This window comes from Vanessa atalanta, chromosome 17, assembly GCF_905147765.1.
Source record: "Vanessa atalanta chromosome 17, ilVanAtal1.2, whole genome shotgun sequence".
Taxonomy (NCBI): domain Eukaryota; kingdom Metazoa; phylum Arthropoda; class Insecta; order Lepidoptera; family Nymphalidae; genus Vanessa; species Vanessa atalanta.
In genome coordinates, this window is record NC_061887.1 from 8,598,781 (window position 1) to 8,619,148 (window position 20,368).

At 34.4% G+C, this 20,368-nt stretch overlaps 2 protein-coding genes across 2 annotated transcripts; both read left to right on the forward strand.

The window, feature by feature from the left end:
- Positions 1 to 154: 154 nt before the first annotated feature.
- LOC125070662 (ninjurin-1) lies at positions 155 to 14,008 on the forward strand. The gene is made up of 4 exons (XM_047680609.1): positions 155 to 187; positions 863 to 904; positions 12,639 to 12,815; positions 13,772 to 14,008. Exons 1-4 carry the CDS (start codon positions 155 to 157, stop codon positions 14,006 to 14,008), a joined length of 489 nt encoding a protein of 162 aa, XP_047536565.1.
- Positions 14,009 to 19,110: 5,102 nt separating this feature from the next.
- On the forward strand, positions 19,111 to 20,368 carry LOC125070316 (dihydropteridine reductase). The gene has a single exon (XM_047680127.1). It carries the CDS (start codon positions 19,409 to 19,411, stop codon positions 20,111 to 20,113), a length of 705 nt encoding a protein of 234 aa, XP_047536083.1. The 5' UTR covers positions 19,111 to 19,408; the 3' UTR covers positions 20,114 to 20,368.

Consider the following 20,368-nt stretch of genomic DNA (forward strand, 5'->3'; position numbering starts at 1 on the left):
TTTAGAACTATGAAAATAAAAAAAAACAATAATAAAAGAGCGCGATTTGAAGTTTTAAAAATTTGTAAGATAACTTCTGTAATGTAACTTCTCTCTATCGCTTATGTACAAACCTGGATTATTTTTTTTGATTTAAAACTTTCACATCAACTTTATGACTAAACTTTATTTGTGGGCTCAACAGAAGGTCTATATATTTTTATAATAAAACAGTATTTAGTTGCGTTTTTAATGATTTTACCGTTTTTATGGTTTTAAGTACCTACTTACGTATAAAAGTAATAAAAATATGGTTTGTGCATTATTATTTTGCTATCCTTATTGTTATAATATTCGTCATCAGATTCATAAAGTTTTTCCGCTATTTAAAATCTCATAGAAAAATAGCTAGCAAGCTACATCCTAAAGGTACCTAATAATCTGATTGTTTTTTTTTTCAAAAGTTGGACTTGTAACTTTCTGTAAATAGTTCTATGACCTAAAAAAGGAGTAGGCTTTTGTCTTTTTTTCTGTTTGAATTACATTGCCTTTGAAGCTTAAAAATACTTTAACAAGAATAAATATTTTATTCCCAACAGTTTTATAAAGACACATATAATACATATTATTTAAGAGAAAAATTATAACATTTTAATTACTATAACATAAATCAGGTGTTATGTTGCTTTTCGTCGTTGTCAAGTAACGACATCGATTTTACCATTACTATTTGCAGTTGGCATTGTCTTTTAGATTCACATGCAACACAATGAAAAATTTGAATAATCTTATTTAATAGTCATAACAAACTTCACTTTTTGAGTTTGAAATTATTTAGTATCTAAATACTTATTTTTACCGTTTCTATATTTTCACTTACGAGTCCAAAATGGCATCTATTTTCCCAACAAGCTTGAGGAATGGGGTGAGTGGTTGAAAAATATTCAATAAAATTAATGTGTAAATTACTTGAATTTACGTGAAATTGACATTTATTAAAATTTCTAAGATTTACCAATATATCCATTTCTAAAATGGTTTTGCCAGCTTAATTAGGGCTAGATGTGTCCTTTGAAAGTAATTATTTAAATTATTATTATTTAACTGCGCACCTAGTTACATCAATGGATTTGCTTTGTCGTAAGAAGTGAAACCTACTTCTAATAGAAAATAAAAACAAAATTATACATTGTTATTATGATTATAATAATCAGAATTTATACAACACATCAAAACGCTAAAAATTACACACGATCGAATGCTAAATTGTTTTTTTAGTTTTTAAGTTTGAGGTTCAGTATCAATTAGGTTCTAGATTTCATTATTTAAAGGTTCCGTAGTTTATTACATAATATGAATTTACTAAACAAGCAAACCGATCCGACTTCTATTCTATAAATTACGTTTTATCTGATATCAATTTTGAAGCACATTATTATAATTATTGTACAAGACGACTTAGTTTATTTGAAACATTTTTTGTTTTGTTGTTAGGTTTAAAGAGTTTTTCTGATTCCCGGCTATTATAATAGACGGATGCACTAACCAGTAATAAGAATATTTATACATATTTTTTTCCAACCGAGTGATAATTACTATTATTAGACCTTTCTGATAATTACCGTACGGATGGTTTAAGCCTAAAGTAATTTCCGAGACACGTAAGGTTATATAAGGTTGCCAAGATTTAATGATCAATTCTGCTTGCACTTTTCTGCAAAAATATTAATGTATAATATATTTAGAATGTTTCTTTTTCTGATTGAATATTGCCGCAGAGATTCGCAGAAATATAAACCTATGTACCTAATACGTACTTATACCAAGAGACTTACTACGTCTAAACGTAATTATAATATTTATATTTGGTCATGAATAAAATTTTTAATTCAACAGCTATTATACTTAATTCGAAAATTGGCTTTTAATTCTACTGGCCTTGTTCAAAGGAAACTTATGATGATTTCCGTTAAATGTTACTGTTAAATCTTAGTTCTCATTAACACGCAAACTGGTATAATACAAACAGTGAATTACATTTTTTAAATAATTTAATAGTAGAAAAGTAAATATGGACGAAAATAAAAGAAAAAGTGAAACCGATTTATGTACAAAGGAAGTGAATATAGATGATGTTTTGAACAATCAAGATGCGTCGACGGCAATCTGTGAAGCGGTAATATTTTTTAATCACAATTCACATTGGTGTTGTTTCTAAAATAGATATTACCTAGTTTTACTTGCTATCTTTTTAAAATCATTTAGAAAGAGATAGAAATATTTATTGTACAGTAATATTCGGCGTACTGCTACACTTATTATAGTTTATAGATTGTATACAAAAGTATGACGATGCCCAGTGAATATGACTTGGTTTGTAATTTATTGTCCCGGGTTAAAATCCAGGCAAGCACACCTTAAGCTCGTTAGTGAAGGATATTTTTAGATAAAATGTCAGGTTATTTATAAAAGATAGATATAATAATTGCGTTTAAATATTTGTTAGAGGTAAGATATGCATGTGAAAAATAATCTATAAGTTTTGTATGTACAATGCAAAATCAAACGAAACTTACCTCTTTAGTTTCTTACTGTAAAAATTCTCAAGAGTCTGGAAGTGAGAGCTTGACAGTATCGCCTCTCTTGCCTATACAGGCATGAGATATCATCTTTACGTTGCTAAAGGAAAAATTGTCGAGCATGCGTGCATACGTACGAGCGTGCGTGCGTGCGTGTGTGTGTGCGTGCGAGAATATATAACTTTAAAAACAAAACACAATATGAGATATTTTTATATGAAGTGGAACACTAGATGATAAACAAATTTGATTAATTTTATTTGATAATAGATACTTATATTAAGTTTAGAATTTTCTGTAAATAGCACTTTACGCCATAAGACAATGCTAACAGAAGACGATAGCTTAGCTCGACAGCGTTAGTTTTACACATAATATTTGTTTATTTAGTTTTAAAAAAAATGCATGATCGGTAAATCCTTTTTTTAATTCTTGCGAAGTCAGAACTGAAAGTCTAAATGTCTGAAAGGCTAGTAATAATTAACAGACTTTACCCTCGAACTTCCACTAACTAGCTTAAAACTTCTTCTCAATAAATACAAATAATTTTATTTGTATATTTTTAACCCATACGTTCCTAAACTATTCATCCGATTGTGATGAAACTATGGTGAGGTGTTCTGCGTACTGTTATGCGATGTTTGAAAAATCGGTTTTTAAAAAAAAGAGAAATTATTTTCACTCACGAACTTTTATTTAATAACATTAATTACGGATATGGATAATTTTAAGTACGCGAGGAAATAAATCCTTAGGCAACCGCTCGAGTCAGAGGATAAAGACGAACTGAACTCTGGACTACAATTCGAAACTAGACTTATTGGCAAACCGCTGTACAAGCTAGTCAGAGTAGACCTGTCAGCAATAAGCCTAGCAGAGCCAGGGTATAACACCTCCCCCTTTAAGAGGAGACTTTGGGGTTGATGCAAAGTCTCTGCTAAATTTTAGTCCTAAGTGGAGCGATAGGGCAAGTCATTTCTATTTCAGAGTCTTGTCCGTCTGCTATGTTTATTGTTTTGGGAGCAGGTGAAGGTGATGATCTTTTGGGGTTGAATTTAATTTGAAAAGGTAGGTTGCTGCCAGATTTATTTATTTTCTTATATGTTAAATAACCTAAAAATAGAAGGATAAAAACTAATACTACGATTATAGAAACGGAGTAATGTGTCCCATACCTAATTATATGAGGGCTTAATGTCTTTTCCATAGAATTTAAATCATTTAAAAGAGTTTTAATTTTATTTTTATTTTCAGAATTAAAATCGTCTAAATCTATATTTTGTAAATGGATAGGAGACACTCTACTTGCTATATTATTTAACTTATCTAAGTTACAGCAAGTGTCGTTGATTAAGCTAAAGTCGGGAATATGATTTACAGGTGAGGTAATATTTAAAACAATATATTTTGGTATTAGTGTAGTACTTTTACAATATCCGATACAATTCTTAGGGATGCTAATAATGCCTGTACCTAAAATATTTGTTTCATACAATTTAGAATTCAGACAGTCAATAGAAATTTTGTTAGGTTCCGATTGTATGAAGAGCCACTTATTGTTCGTCAACGATTTCCAAATGTCCAGTTTTCCCACTATGATTTTTGTTTCGCACTGTAATGGTTTTTCACTTATCACTTTTGCTAATAATTCACTTTCACAGGTAGGTTTCGCGTCAGTGGAATACACATTTTCGATGTCGCATATGAAGTTTCCTGGGCTTACTGATTTGCAAATTTCCAGAGTGTCGAATATACAGTAAAAGGATTTGTCTTTGGTCATTGCTATATATTTATTATTGGGTATGATTAAGCTAAATGAACTAGGTTCTTCCGGTCTATAAGGTGTAGGCATTGCAATACTATGGAATAATACGTATTCCCTGGTTTGGACCAGTGGCACTTGTAGAACAAAAACAATCTTATTATTAACATAGTAACAAACTAACTTAGATATATTTAAAATAAGATGGATAGAACTTATATCTAAAGCAACAGGCAATTCGAGGTCGTTTGGTAAACGTCTGTAGTTATCGGCGAGCTCTTTGTATAATTGACTTGGTGTGATTATTGCAGGATGCAGAATATTTTGACTACTAAATAAAATTGCGTTAGTTATATCTTCTAATTGGAATGATAAAGTAAGTATTGATGTTTCTAGGATGTCAAGTAGTTCGTTTATATTAGCAAGTATTTGTAATCCGTTAGTTATTTCAGAAATATTCTTGACACTAAGAGAGAGCTTGTCGATAGCTTCACCAAGATTGGCTTCATTATTTTTAATTTTATGCAAGGTATCATTATAATAAGTCAATATTGAAGTAGTAACTAAGATATTTTCTTTCATCAGTGAAGTCAACTGCTTTTCATTATTTTGCAAGGATATTATCGCCTCATCGTATTTCAAACCATCGTTTTCATCTAGATTACCAAAAATCTGTTTTAGGATTGTTCCTATACCTCCAATCCATGCATTACGTTTGATTCTATTATCTATTAGGTGCGAAATGGATGCAAACTCTCTACTCATGTCTTGAAAGCGCGTTGATAATGGTTGTAACAGACTTTTACATTCTGCATCAGCTTGAATAATATAAGTTTGAAAACACAAACGCCTTGTAGTTCCTAAAGCTGTTTCGATATTTTGTATGTGAGGGCCAAAATGTGAAATATCTACAGGTATTACAATTTTTAATTGGACATTATTAATTTTGAGTTTTCCTAAGTAGTCAAAGAAAAGACCCGAACTTGAAGTAATCGGCTGGATGAAATCTTGAAAAGATTGACCTCGAACCGAACTGCAAATAATAATCTTAATTAACAGTAAGCTAATATACGTAGGTTTATATAGGTATAGGTATATAATATATAAATATACTCTCTTTTACTTTATTTAAATTTTAAAACTTTATTATATTTTAATTTTACCCATTACAAGTTATTATTATACGAGTTTGTTCCGATTTCGGCAGGTTTCACTTGGTCGAAGTGATGCGTGACGTGACGTCGGTTAATAAGTAAAGTAAGTGTACTGTTACCATTAATTCTAATTATTTTGTAGGGCCCTTTCCAAAGGGGTGAGAGTGCTTTACGCATTCTTAAATGATTTTTGAGATATACGTAATCGCCTGCCTTGTATTTAATTGGGCGTGTGCGAGTGTCATAATAAGTCTTTGAGGAGTCTTTTGATTTCCTTATAAAATCTAAGGCTTTCTCTCGTGAATATTTTAATCGGTTCTGAAGCATGCGGACATAATCAGGGTATGTTGCTCCTGATGATTCTTCATAGATGGAATTTGGAATGATTGGCTTACTCCCGAACATCAGTTCGTAGGGAGTGAAGTGGGTTGTTGTGTGAACGGTTGTGTTATAAGTGAGCATAGCTGTATAAACATAACGAGGCCAATTTGACTGCTCTGCGTCAGTGAAAGATCTGAGATACTCCTTAAGAGTCGAATGGCTTCGCTCTAGAGCTCCTTGGGTTTGTGGATGATACGGGGAGGACCAAAGGTTCTTTATTTTGAGAAATTCGCAAGTCTTTTTGAAAAGGTCGGATGTAAAATTTGTTCCTTGATCTGTGAGGATTGTCTTAGGGATACCGAAGATAGATATGTAGTGAAGTAAACATTCACTCGTTTCCTCCGCTGTGGTACTACGGATTGGATATGCAGAAGAGAATTTCGTAAGGTCGTCCTGTATTGTTAGAATGTATTTTAATTTGGCTGGTCCTGCTTCAGGCAGTGGTCCAACGATATCAAGAGATATTCGTTGACAAGGTTCTGTTGACGTGCTAGTGATTTGCATCGGGGCACGATTTATTTGCCTGAGAGCCTTATTAGTCTGGCATTGCGGACACTTTTTAACAAAAGTTTCAATATCGCTACGCATGTTTTTCCAATAGAAGGTTTCCCGTATTCGGTTGTACATGCGACTGCTACCAAGATGTCCAGCGATAGGGATATCGTGGTTTTCCCTAAGAATTTTCGGAACTTCAGAGAGTGACGGGTATATTATTTTATTTTTATATATATGGATATTGATGTTCATATTATCGAATAAATACAGAAACATGTTATAAATTTTAATAAATTGATGAACTTCAAATGGGTTTTTAAATTCAGTTATTGCTATATCTGAAACAACATCGTTATCGAGATTGTTAACCAATTCGTTTCTGAGTGACTTAAGACTTTCATAAATGTCTTCGTAAGTGGATTTGTCGAAATGATGGACTTTAAAGAAGAGGAAGTAATACGTTTTGTCTTCGTGTGTGAAAGACAAGAATGAATTAAGAGTTCTTTCTTTACTTAGAATATCGGAGCTATCGGGTATGATGTCAAGAATATTTTGTACAAAGGGATTCGATTCGTCGAGGTCAATAGAAGTGGGTATAATAACGATTTTTTGTTTTGACTTTGTTATGTCTTCGTTATGTTCTTGAATGTCTGTGGTGAAAGTTTTATCTTTATTATTCATTACTCTTAAGAAAGTAGAATAATTATCATCAGGTAAGTCTAGAGGGGCATTTGCAGGTGACGTTGGAATAATGATTTGAGCATCAGTGGTTGGCAATTGTTCGGGAGCGGGCGAGAGTTCAGGCGGATTCGTCATTTCATTTTCAATTTCCTTCCTAAGGATATCAGGAATATTAGGAGGTAAGTTTATTTCAGGAGGTGGTACGATGTCCTCACTGGGATCAAGAAGATTCGGAAAAGGTGAGTTTATAGGTACTTCAGGTAACGATAAGGTATTTCTACCAAGGTCAAGAGGGTCAGATAAAGGTTGGTTTAATTCATCTGGATTAAATGATGGTGGTGATATTAGTAGGTCCATTAGATCCTTGTCTAATTCATGAGAGGGTTCTTCCTCTATATTAGGATTAGTTTTAGGGACATTTACAGGCTGGACTGGATTGACAGGGAATCGAGATAAAGCGTCAGCATTGGTGTTAATTTTCCCTTTCTTGTATTGAATTTTATATTCGAACTCCTCTAATTTCAGACGCCAACGGATTAGCCGTGATCCCGGATCTTTACAATTAAATAACCATTCTAGTGGTTTGTGGTCCGTCAGGACTGTGAAATTATGACCATATAGATATGGTCGGAATACTTTCGTTCCGAAAATGACGGCTAGACATTCCTTTTCAGTGACACTATAATTGCACTCAGCTTTGTTTAGGGTGCGTGACGCGTATGCAATCGGGCGATCTTTTCCAATTGGTCCCTGTGACAATATTGCAGATATTGCGAAGTTGGAAGCGTCACATGTCAAAAGAAAGGGTTGTGTGAAATCTGGGTATGCCAGAATTGGTGCAGAGACGAGTTTATTTTTCAGGGTATCGAAAGCAAGTTGTTGTTCATTGTGCCATTTAAATGGGGTATCTTTCTTTAAAAGAGACGTTAGAGGTTTAGCCAGCTTGGCGAAATCTGGTATAAACCTTCTGTAATACGATGTCAAACCCAAAAAGGATTTGATATCTTTTGGAGATTGGGGAACTGGAAATTCGGTTACGGCTTTGGTTTTGTCTGGATTTGGTTGGACACCATCTTCACTGATAATATGCCCTAGATAGGCAACTTCCTTCCTTAAGAACTCACATTTTTCCGGTTGAAGTTTTAGATTAAAATCACGGATTCTATCGAAGACAGCTCTCAGATTTTCGATGTGAGAACTTAGGTCATGAGAATAGATGACGATGTCGTCTAAATAGACGAAACATCGTGAACCTTGAAGGCCAGAAAGACAGTTGTTCATAAGTTTTTGAAAAGTGGATGGGGCGTTTTTAAGCCCAAAAGGCATTCTATTGAATTGGAAGTGGCCTTGGGGTACGGAGAAAGCTGTTTTAGGAGCATCTTCGGGAGCAATGAGAATTTGATGGAAACCGGAAGTGAGGTCCAATGTTGAGAAATATTTACTATGTCCTAACTGGTCAAGAATTTCGGTTATTTGTGGAATAGGGTAAGTTTCTCCAATAGTTATGTCATTTAATTTTCTATAGTCAATTACGATTCGCCATTTACGTTGGCCCTGAGGGTTTAACTTTTTGGGCACTATCCAAATTGGCGAACTCCAAGGTGATGATGAAGGCTCTATGATGTCTTGTTCAAGCATTTTATTAATTTGAGTTTCAACCTCTTTCTTGTGGCATTCTGGAAACCTATACGATTTGGTGTGTACAGGAATATCACTACTCGTCTTAATTTGATGGTTAAGGGCTGAAGTATAGGTTAGCTGATCGTTCGGCAAATAGAAAATATCAGAATATTGGGAACAGAGTTCTATAAGGGTATCTTTCTCTTCCTGATTTAGGTGATCCTTTCTGAGTGAATTAATTACCTCGTCAGTTCGGTTGATCACTTCTTGGGTGTTCGTATTGATTGGATACGCAGTAGAATGCAGAGGTTCGATATTGAGATTTAAATTTGTTTTGACATTTACAAAGGTTTCTGATATATTGGCGACAGTTAAATTAACGCGGTTATTTTCTTTTATTTTTACCATGCAATTAGATATGAGTAAATTATCAGAAATATGTTGATCCATAATGATACCTTCTTTAAGATCAGTTTTTTGAATCGAGCATTCGATAACAGCTTCTGTACGAGGTGGAATGACGAAGAAAGGTTCAGAAAAATGTAGTTTAAGATCTAACTTTCCTATTCTCAAAATATCATGTGTATAGTCTATTTTGCATCCAAAGGCGGTTAGGAAGTCGGTGCCTATGATGCCGTCATAAGGCAGATTGATGTTTTGGACTACATGGAATTTGAATGGTATGGATTTACTATCTTTCAATTTTAGTTTGAGTTGGAAATGACCTTCAGTCTGGGTAGATTCATCATTGGGGTCTATGCCTTTAAGTTTAATCGATTCTTTGACTAACTTCTGGGTATTTTGGATGCTGGATTTCTTTAATAAACATATAGCAGAACCTGAGTCGACCAACAATGAAAGGGGTATGTCTGATGCTTGTGTATCAAGTAACACGTGAGGTAGTAATCTTTTGGTAGTATCTATGTTCACTTCATAGATTTTTTTATGGATATTATCGTTAGACGAGGGAGGAATACTTGGATTGTTAACATCATGTAGGGTTGATTTGAATTTTTTCTGACCGTCAGTTTGGGGCTGGTTACCCTGTTGATTGGCCTTATTTGGTTTCTGAATTAGGACTCTTGTTTGGGGCTGATTACCCGAGTGGTCCTTAGGATTAGAGAACTGGACGCTTGTTTGGGGCTGGATACCCGAGTGGTCCTTAGGATTTGAGGATAGGGCGCTTATTCGGGGCTGGTTACCCATGTGGTCCCTGAAATTTGAGGAAAGGGCGCTTATTCGGGGCTGGTTACCCATGTGGTCCCTGGAATTAGAGGATAGGGCGCTTATTCGGGGCTGGTTACCCATGTGGTCCCTGGAATTTGAAGATAGGGCGCTTATTCGGGGCTGGTTACCCAAGTGGTCCCTGGAGTTTGAAGATTTTATTGGTGTGTCGACTTTTGGACTTTGTCTCGGGCGACACCGTGACGAGACTTCTATTCGTTTAAATTATCGGCGGGCGAGTCTACTTCGTCATAGCCGATATTTTCCTCAGATTGTTCGAGGAAGTTTACACGAGGGGAAGGCCTGAAAGGGTTTGGATTAATCACTTGGTTTTGTTGAACCCTGAAACGATTGTTATTATATTCGCGTTTCTTACACACAGAGATATCGTGTCCAGCGGTTTTGCAGTAACGGCAAAATACATTGCTAGGACCTTGTGGCGAAGGGCTTGGTCTCTGAGGAGAAGGATACGTATTAAAATTTTGTTTAGAAGGACCGGCTTTGAATTTATTGTTATTATTATTATTGGGTCTTTGGTCCACCTGTGGGCGTCTGTACAGCGTCTGCTGTATGCGTTCTTCGGAAATAGCGAAATTGATCGCCTCATTTAGTGATTTAGGAGATTTACATCTTACAATGTTCGAGATTCGGGGATGAAGTCCCATGACAAAGTGATGGAGAGCGAGGTCTTCCATGGCTGCAGTGCGACCAGCTAGTTCTTTGGATTTAGTGTTGGATAAAGATATTTCCGTCAATAATTGAGAGAGACATGTCTCTGTGCGTAACGCGTATTGACTCACACTATCTTGCGGGTTTTGTTTATTTTCTTGGAGATCGGTAAGAAGGTGCGAATAGTGTTTACGCTCACTAAATTGCGTTTTTAGGAACTCTTTCAGCTGATCCCAGGATGCAAATTCTTTTATAGAGCAGGCAACTTCTGCTTTACCATTTAACTGGCTGAGAATAAATTTAAACAAAATAGGCTTTTGAGTGTCGGATGCAAGAGCGAAAGCATTATCGCAGTTTACAAGAAATGAGTTAATAGTTTCCCTACTACCATCGTATGGTTTAATGAATTTGAACAAAGTATTTAATTCGAGCTCAGCCATTGCGTGAGCTGCTGCAGTTCTCCTGGTAACTCGAGGAGAAAGAGCAGGTGACTTCACTTCAGTATCACTTTCACCCTGATGTGGTTCAGGAATTTCAACAGTTAATTTACTTTCCTCAGTTTTGGGAACTTTTGGCATAATTGTATTTACGAAACGAAATTAAAAGTTCCAGGTATGAATACCAAACATCAAATTGTTTTAGCGATAAATAAAAAAAATAGCTTAAATTTAGTCTAGACAATGACCAAAGACTCACAGTACGAGTAGCGCGAAGGCGGCCGATAAGAAAGCGCCGGTGACCGGGATCATTCCGCTGAGATAAGGCACGTTCTTGTGACTTGATCCAGACGCCTTTCTCCAGTTACCGATTCTCGGATAATTTCGAGTGACGAATATGGTTCTCGGTCGTATTACAGATGCAGGATATATGTACGCCGAATGTATGTATGTATGTTTCAGATTTGGAGTTTAGAACACCTTTCACGTAGCCGAAGATTAGAAATTTTGGTTCACCCCACAATAGTTTTCTTTACAGGATATAGTAGATTGATGCCGGCAATAACAGCTCAGTTATTGCAATGTTTTATTTATCACTGAATAAGCAGACCTCTCACAGGATCTAGCAGGATTTCGTAACGAAACGTTAAGGATAACACCATAAGTATTATTTATTACACTTATGTTTATGCACTAACACAGGATATGATTTAGAACACTTTGTCTTTGTTTTATTTTAATTTCGAGATACGGAACGAGTTCGCGGAGCGGTGCCTGGCAACTGGAAATTTCCGTATCCCACCGCTGCCACCAAAATTGTTATGCGATGTTTGAAAAATCGGTTTTTAAAAAAAAGAGAAATTATTTTCACTCACGAACTTTTATTTAATAACATTAATTACGGATATGGATAATTTTAAGTACGCGAGGAAATAAATCCTTAGGCAACCGCTCGAGTCAGAGGATAAAGACGAACTGAACTCTGGACTACAATTCGAAACTAGACTTATTGGCAAACCGCTGTACAAGCTAGTCAGAGTAGACCTGTCAGCAATAAGCCTAGCAGAGCCAGGGTATAACAGTACGCTAACCTGGGCCCAAAAAAAGGGCTTCAAAAAAGCCCTGGGCCAAAGAAACATGATATTTTTTTGTATACTTGTATAAACATTTTAATGTTTAGGCCATTATATGCGAAACTGGATCGGACAGCTATTATGAGAATATTAGATGATGTTTGTTGAGATTAAGAGACAATAACAAAATTGAAATTTGAAAGACATTTTATTAAAGATACCTTACGAATTGACAGCCAGAAACTTTAACCAGAACCTTTAACGGCACCTCCATTTTCTCCACTGTATTCTAATTTAATAACTTGAACACTAACTGAAGACTAAAGTTTGTTACGTGGAGACAACTTCCTGAGGAAATCTCGGAGCAATTCTGATAAATATTTTTATAATCAAAGTGTAGATATATAACATCGTGAACTTTAAAAATCTGATACCTAACGGAGGAAACGTAAACAGGTTGTTCAACTGTAATTTTTCATTGCATATTTTCAAGTTTTTAAATAATCTAATATCATATAAAAAAGTGAATGCCTTCAAGGGATCGGGCTACGCTTCGATTAAAAATTTTGCAATGTCCGTTGCAGGTTAAAGGGCTTGATGCCAATCGGTACGCGACGAAGAAGACTGTCGCGCAAGGAATGCTGGACATTGCCCTGTTAACTTCAAATGCTTCTCAACTGAAATATGTGCTTCAAGTTGGTCCTAAGCATGAATTCTATATGCTACTAGTTGTCCTTATATCCATCTCGATAGTTTTACAGGTGAGATAATTAAAAAAAATTCATTTATGTATTATTTTAACTTTTTTATTTTTATAGTTATCGCAAAACTGCGAATTTACTTCTTTATGTAAATTTTCCTTTCGTATTCTTCTAAAAATATAAACAGATTTTCGAAATAAAATACCAAAAAATGGCAAAAAATTGTTGATAATGTTTATCATGAAATAGGTCTAGTAAAATAAGAGATTTGTAGGTGGCGATGGGTCTAGTGCTGCTCACACTGAACTTGCTACGTGATTGCCGATTTCATAAGCCTCAACATCGGACATCTGCTCTTAATATTAATTACGCTACCACAGCGATTGCGTTTGTGGTCACCGTATTAAACATCCTTGTTTCCGCTTTTGATTCCTCTCTTGCAAGATATATGGAACTTGATTATGTTTGAATTTGATTTTGTTAAATATTTTACGATGGTTTTGGGGTTCTGTGGGGCGGGAAACCGTTATAGCCACACTGACAGTTAGTGAGTGTCCGTGTTGTTGGAGAACCTCCATCATTCAGCATATCTATCATTGCTCCAGTAGTTGATACGTTCGTGCACCGCTACGTTATTTAATTATTTTTATTAAAGTACCGTGGTAGGTTTGTCCTAGCACAACACAAAGCGTAATATTATAAGGAACGGAGCACATTCCGAGGGCGAACATAATGTTTAATCGCTTTCATGATTTAATTTTTTACATACCTTTACGAAAACTGTATCCATGATTTGACACGTAATCTTTGTTTTAAAATTGGACGACATTGTATTTCATATCTATTTAATAAAAACTAACTTAATAGTTATTATAATAATAAAAGTTGTTGTTTTAAGTATTAACGTCATGTTGTAACACTGACAAAATTTTAATTGTATTTGTTTGAATTATAGAAATATTTAGCCGTAGTATCTTTATTTTTGTTGAAATTTACATTAATATTGATCCTTCTAGCTTCTTGTTGGATTACTATTCGTTGTAATTGGCGGTTTGGACCTGAACGACGACAGCGACCAGCCCTCAGCAATTATTCTCAACGATGTCATAGTTATATTTATATTTGTAATATCGGTTACAAATATAGTTATATCAGCATTTGGCATAGAATATTCAAATAATCCGCTGATACTTGAACGGTTGAAATACATTAATAACGAATATATAAGAAAAGGAAATGTAACATCTAGTTAAATGTAATTATAACAATACCGTATTTCAAATATCTAGATTGAGTGAACCTTGACGTATCGTTAGGTTTTTATAGTTTTAAGACGGAGCAATAAAACTGGTTAATATTAAGGTATTTTATAATAAATTTAATATGGCAATTCTAAATACGATAAGCCAAAAATTGTCAATAGGCTAGTTGACAAAATTTGGAAATTAGTTTAAAACTATAGCTTAGCATCTATTTCACCCCAAAAATATACTATTTTAAGAAAAATACGTTTTTTAAGTTAGTATTTTGAGTTTTTAGAAATGAACTTGAAATTGACCGCGAAAAAGGCCAAGATTGTCATGGCGTCTTGAATGACGTCACACCTCGCGAAACAGCCGTGTTTGTGTATGACAGTCAATTGTGTTTTTTAATAAATAATGAATTCCTCGTATTATAAATACTGTATGGTGCCCCAATGTGAAAGTACAACGATAAAAACGCCAGACAAATTATTCATATACGTACCAAACAATAAATAAATACGAATAAAGTGGTTAAATGGCATGGAGGCAAGATGCTCTTATTTTGTCAACTAATTCCACAATTTATTTCTGTGAAGATCATTTCGATGTAAGTATTAAATACAACTTGATATATCTATTTATAAATGTATAGTAAAAGAAATGAATTTAGCAAATATAATATATCACACATAACCTATAAAATGTTAGGACTAGAATAGGATTTTATGATTTGTTTGAGTTAAAATATTATTTTCGTTTTATAAAATGTAATAATTCAAACGCTTTTTATTTTTTTAGTTGCCAAATGATATGACTAATTATACAGAGTATCATATTATGGGTAAAGACACAAGTGCGCATGAAACCAGGTTGTATACCAACGAAGTTCGAATGCCAAGACGATATATGTTGAAAAAACAAAGTTTGTTAATAATCGCAGAGTGTCTGAAAGATCCAGAACCAAGTAGTACCCCCAGTTTATCTGCCATAATGATAATTGATAGCAACAACGTAGCGTTCCACTCTTGTTTCGCGAGGTGTGACGTCACGCGACTCTGATTGGTGTTTAATGTCACGTGATTAAATGCCTCATTTTGTCGATTTTATTTTCCAAAAATATAATGAATCTTTTATAATTTTTGTAGAAAAGTTGTTTTTTTATTTACTAATTATCATGGTTAATCATTAGAAACTTAAAGCCATCCGATTTATTATTAGTGGAAACAAGCCTATTATGCCTAAAAATGCCAATCTTAGGAAGCAAAAACATTGATTAATATGGCAGTATTGCCACTAATTAAATGTCTATACTCTATTCCAACCATAACAGGAGAAAAGCCAAATAATCAACGTTTAACAGCAAATTGACACGATATAATTGGTCGGGAGCTTGATTAATTTGTGATATTCAGTATTCACTATGGATTTGCGAAAAAATGGCGTTATGAACGTCGACAAAACTGTTATCGGAATTTGTGTAATTGCATATAAATAATGATATATTCATCATAAATTCTTAGTAGTGCACAAAATAGCTGAGTTATTAGCGAATCGCATGAAATATGTAAATTTAAGATTTGTTTATCTTTATTCCTACTTCGATTGGAATAGGCTATAGTTACAATTACAAGGAATTGTTAATCGGTTACAAATTACAATTGACCATTGTTACTCCTAATAAAAATATACACTCCTTTGCAAAAAAACGGGCACTTTTGATTTATTCGATGTAAAAGCACTTTTGTTTTGTAATTAAATCGAACTTAATTTGTTTTATTTAGATTTTTAGGAGATTACTTAAATAAGGTTACTTCATTTGACTTTCTCCTTCATTTACTAAAAGTTACAAACAATAAAATAACATTAATATCGAGTGTGGGCTCCTCTTGCTGAAATCTGCTGCAATTACTCGAGGCATGCTTTGTATGAGGATTTTTATGAGGTTTTGGGGAATACGCTCCCAATCGACCTAAATAGTAATTTTAAGCTCTCGGATGTTCTGTGGGGCCAGATGTAAAGCACGTCATTTTAGAAAGTCCCAACGATGCTCGATAGGATTGCGGTCGGGACTTCGTGCTGGCCAATCTAAACGGGCGACGTAGACGCTTACTTAAGTGAGGTCGGGCTCACTTAAGTAAGCGTCTACGTCGCCCGTTCGGTGTGCTCGAGCATTGTCATCCATAAACACAGCAGCACTTCCTGTAACAGCTAAAGCTGGTTGTGCATGAGGAATTAGAAGTTCCGTGATGAAGCATTGTGCATTTAGAGAGCCATTTTCTGCGAAAACTAACTCTGTACGATCTTCAGAAGTTATACCAGCCCAAAACATGACAGAGTACCCCCACTGTACGGCGTAATTTCTTCAAAACGTACCTCTGTATAACGCTCTTCTGATCTTCTTAGCACTTTACGACGTTGGTCCTCAACAAATAAGGAGATTCTGGCTTCATCAGAAAATAAAACCTTGCTCCATTCTAAATTGGTCCACGACGCACGATTTTTAGAAAATCTTAACCATGCTATACGGTGCCCACATAGTAATTTAGGACCCCTAGCTGGTGTTCGACTGTGTATGTCGATTTCTAGAAGTCTCCTCCTGACAGTACAACTCACATTTCTAACTTTCTATTCACAGATCTTGGTCTTCTTTTCACAGAACCGGTTTCTTGAAACCTAGTCCAGGTTCTCTGAACAGTTGAACGACTGACACCAAACCGTTAGGACACAACTTTGAGTACAGCCTTCTTGAAGGAGCGTCACTATATTACCAGCGATAATTGTCTTGTCTGCCATATTACAGTAGAAATTTTGTCACGAAAAAAGCAATTTAAGTAATTTTACATCAACATCAATTCATTAAAAAGACAAAAATCTCTTTTTTGTTTATTTATAGCACACTATCTAAACATATACTGATAGCGAGCAAATGTTCGAATCGAACAAAATATTTTTAAATAACATTGAATTTTTCAATTTTGGAACCTTTTATTTTACTTGCCAGTACTTTTTAATACGTAGGCAATTGTTTTTAATAAATTGAATGTATGTAAAACCTTTTTTGGTTTATATTTCCATAGTTGTACCGAAAAGTTTTGGGTGCCCGTTTTTTTGCAAATGGGTTTCTATATTTATACATATATATATATTATAAAGTACATTTTATTCATGCAGATGAGTGCGGGAGTCCTGGCCTTAGTCATATCGGCTTTGAATGGAGATCTTAGTGTTAAACAGAAGAAAATAGCAGATTGGCTTTATCATATATCAGTGGGTATGATGACTTGTGTCGTGTTCTGTGACGTCATCAAAATGACATTTGGCCTTGATCCTGCACTCTCCGAACAAGATTACTTTAGCGTCCTTTAATAGTTTAACAAAGATTGAATATGTATATTTTTTGTTCACTTTAGGATTGCACTTATTATTATTTATTATTTTTATGTTTTGCTTCTTTTTTTAGGTTATTTCAGCAGTAGCATCTGCAATTCTTGCTTTAATCTTTGATATCAACCACGAGCCTCAACAACGCAAAGCTGACATGTTGAATAATCTGTCTCTGATGTTTAAAGTTATAGCCTCTACTCTTAACGTCGTCATTTGTATTTTTTATTCAATAGCTTTTGACACCACGATTATTGTTTAATTTTTTTTTTGTAGATTATAATAATATTGTTTCGCTTTTTAGTACTTCTAATTTTTGTTTATGCCTCTTTTATACGAATTATATTGATAAAGTAACTACGTAATCAATATTATTCTGTTACTCGTGATAATACTCAGGTATAATAATTATTAAGAAAATTTCACTCGTATAGAAATTGTATTTTTTTTTAACATGTAAATTGTAATTAATTAACCTTATAATAGCTACAGTAATTAAATGTATTAGAAAATATATTTTATTTTTATTTTTGCAATTTCTATTGGCTCCGTTGGTTTTTGTGCGTGCAATAATAATGGTTCAAATTAAATTTAAATGACTACATCATAAGTATTACCTAAAAGTAAACTTTGTCCTTTCTTGGGATTTACGTTATTATATATTATAACGAGGTTGGTTTACAATTACACTGACTGCATCAATATTCAAGACGCCTTAGAAATAAACATTTTAACCAAGTATTCAAACTGTTTATACAAATTTAAATCGATACCCATCGTTTGGTTCGTCAACTTCATAACAACGTAGTTTCATATTATGCTTAAGTGTATGTTTGTATAATGGGAAGGACCATTCAATTATTTCAACAAAATCTATAAATATTTGGTGAACTATATGGAGGTCCATTGCTCTTCAGTCCAATTAAGATGTTCACGCGCAAATCTTAAACGAGCTTGTTTTAGAGCTGCAGATAGCTTTGGACTATTTACTGGTCTAAAAAGGGTGATTGCCGCTTCCTTACGCCTCCTTCTTATTGTTCGGGCACCCACGTTTACTCCACGCACTTCATTTATCTCTGATTTGATATTTACTGGCGTGAGGAAACGATTTCGTAAGTTAAAACAATATATCGGTTGTCACGACAGGTCTCAGGCTCGAGTTTTGTCGGTACCAGGACTCTTTTTGTAAGGATCTGTCTCTACAAACCTTTGGTATAATCTAGGAACTGTAGACTGGTTTAAATGATAAATCAGTGTATTTTATTGGTTTTAAACGAGAAAAAAAATAAAGATTTCCATATCAAATGCTAAAATAACAGTATTTTAAGTTGGAAAATCTATAAAATTGCTGTGTTACGGTATATTAATATCAAAGTTTGTAATAGGTTTTTTGACATTAATGTTTAAAACTTTGAATAATCTCATGACAAATATAGATAAACTTGCAACGAACAAGTTTTGTTTCCACGAACTTACAAATTACAAAATTCATTTTGGCAAATTAGCAGGGCAGTCGCATGGCAACATTATAATAATGTTTGATTTCATTTGATTACATTATAAATCGTACTTATTATCAACACGGCTTTTGATGAAGTTAACATTGTTAATTAATAAGAACATTAATATTTTATAAGCTTATAAAATCCTATGGAGCTGGCAAGCTTCACCTGACACTTGACACTCTTGACAGCAAGATTTTGATTCAAATGATACTTCACAAACAAATTTTGTATGACATTACTACTTACTTTGTATTGCAAAACTATCAATTGATAGATAACTTATTAAATTGAATTAATTGTGTTGAGAAGATTTGTCAATTAAGTTGATTTGAATTAAAATTTTCTCACGTTCTACTAGTTAACACAATTTGTATTAATTTTGCGGTTTTATAGTCATCTGTGCTGCTGTTTGATAAAAAGTGAGAGTCGAGGTTACTTTACTCGGCGTTATTGGCTTCTTACTATCTTGCGCAGACTCGTTGCTTGAGTCGGTTAAGAACTGTCGATTAATTAAGACGTCGAAATGGCTAGCGGACGAGTTGTTGTATACGGTGGACGGGGCGCTTTAGGCGCAGCTTGCGTGAATCATTTCAAGAAAGCAAACTTTTGGGTGGCAAGCGTCGATCTTAACCCAAATGAAAGTGCAGATGTCAATATCACGGTTCCTAAAGAAGCGTCGTGGGTTCAACAGGAGGAACACGTGGTTAAGGAATTAGAAACAGCATTACAAGGCCAGAAAGTGAATGCAGTGATTTGCGTTGCCGGCGGCTGGGCCGGAGGTAACGCGGCCAAGGATCTAAGCAAGCAAACCGATCTTATGTGGCGGCAATCAGTTTGGAGTTCCACAATTGCTGCCACTGTTGCTTCCAAATACCTCAGCCCGGGTGGACTTGTTGCACTAACTGGAGCAAAAGCTGCTTTAGAAGGAACACCAGGAATGATCGGTTATGGGTTAGCAAAAGCAGCGGTTCATCAACTGACCAAATCGTTAGGTGCTAAGGATTCTGGATTGCCAGAAAATTCCCTTGCAGTTGCTATATTACCAGTTACCTTGGATACAGAAATGAACAGGAAATGGATGCCGAAAGCTGACTTTGGCTCTTGGACACCCCTGACCTTTGTTGCTCAGTTGTTTGATAAATGGATAAAGGGAGAGGAAAGACCCCCAAGCGGTAGTCTCGTAGCTCTGGTCACAAAAGATAATGTTACTGATTTAATTATTCAGTAAATCTATTAAGTTATATGTATATTGTAATAAGTTATCGTAGATCTGACAATATTCATCATTAATGTTGTGCAATATTGTTTTAGCTCAAGTTAATGGTTATCAAACTGCTTTCTATGTCTTTATGTGATAAGAATAAGATGTATCATTCGTTAAATGGGAACAATCTCAAAGCATTGTATTTAAAATATTTATTAGACATTATATACAAATGATAACAAATCAATGTGATATAAACAATAAACGCTAAAGCAAGTA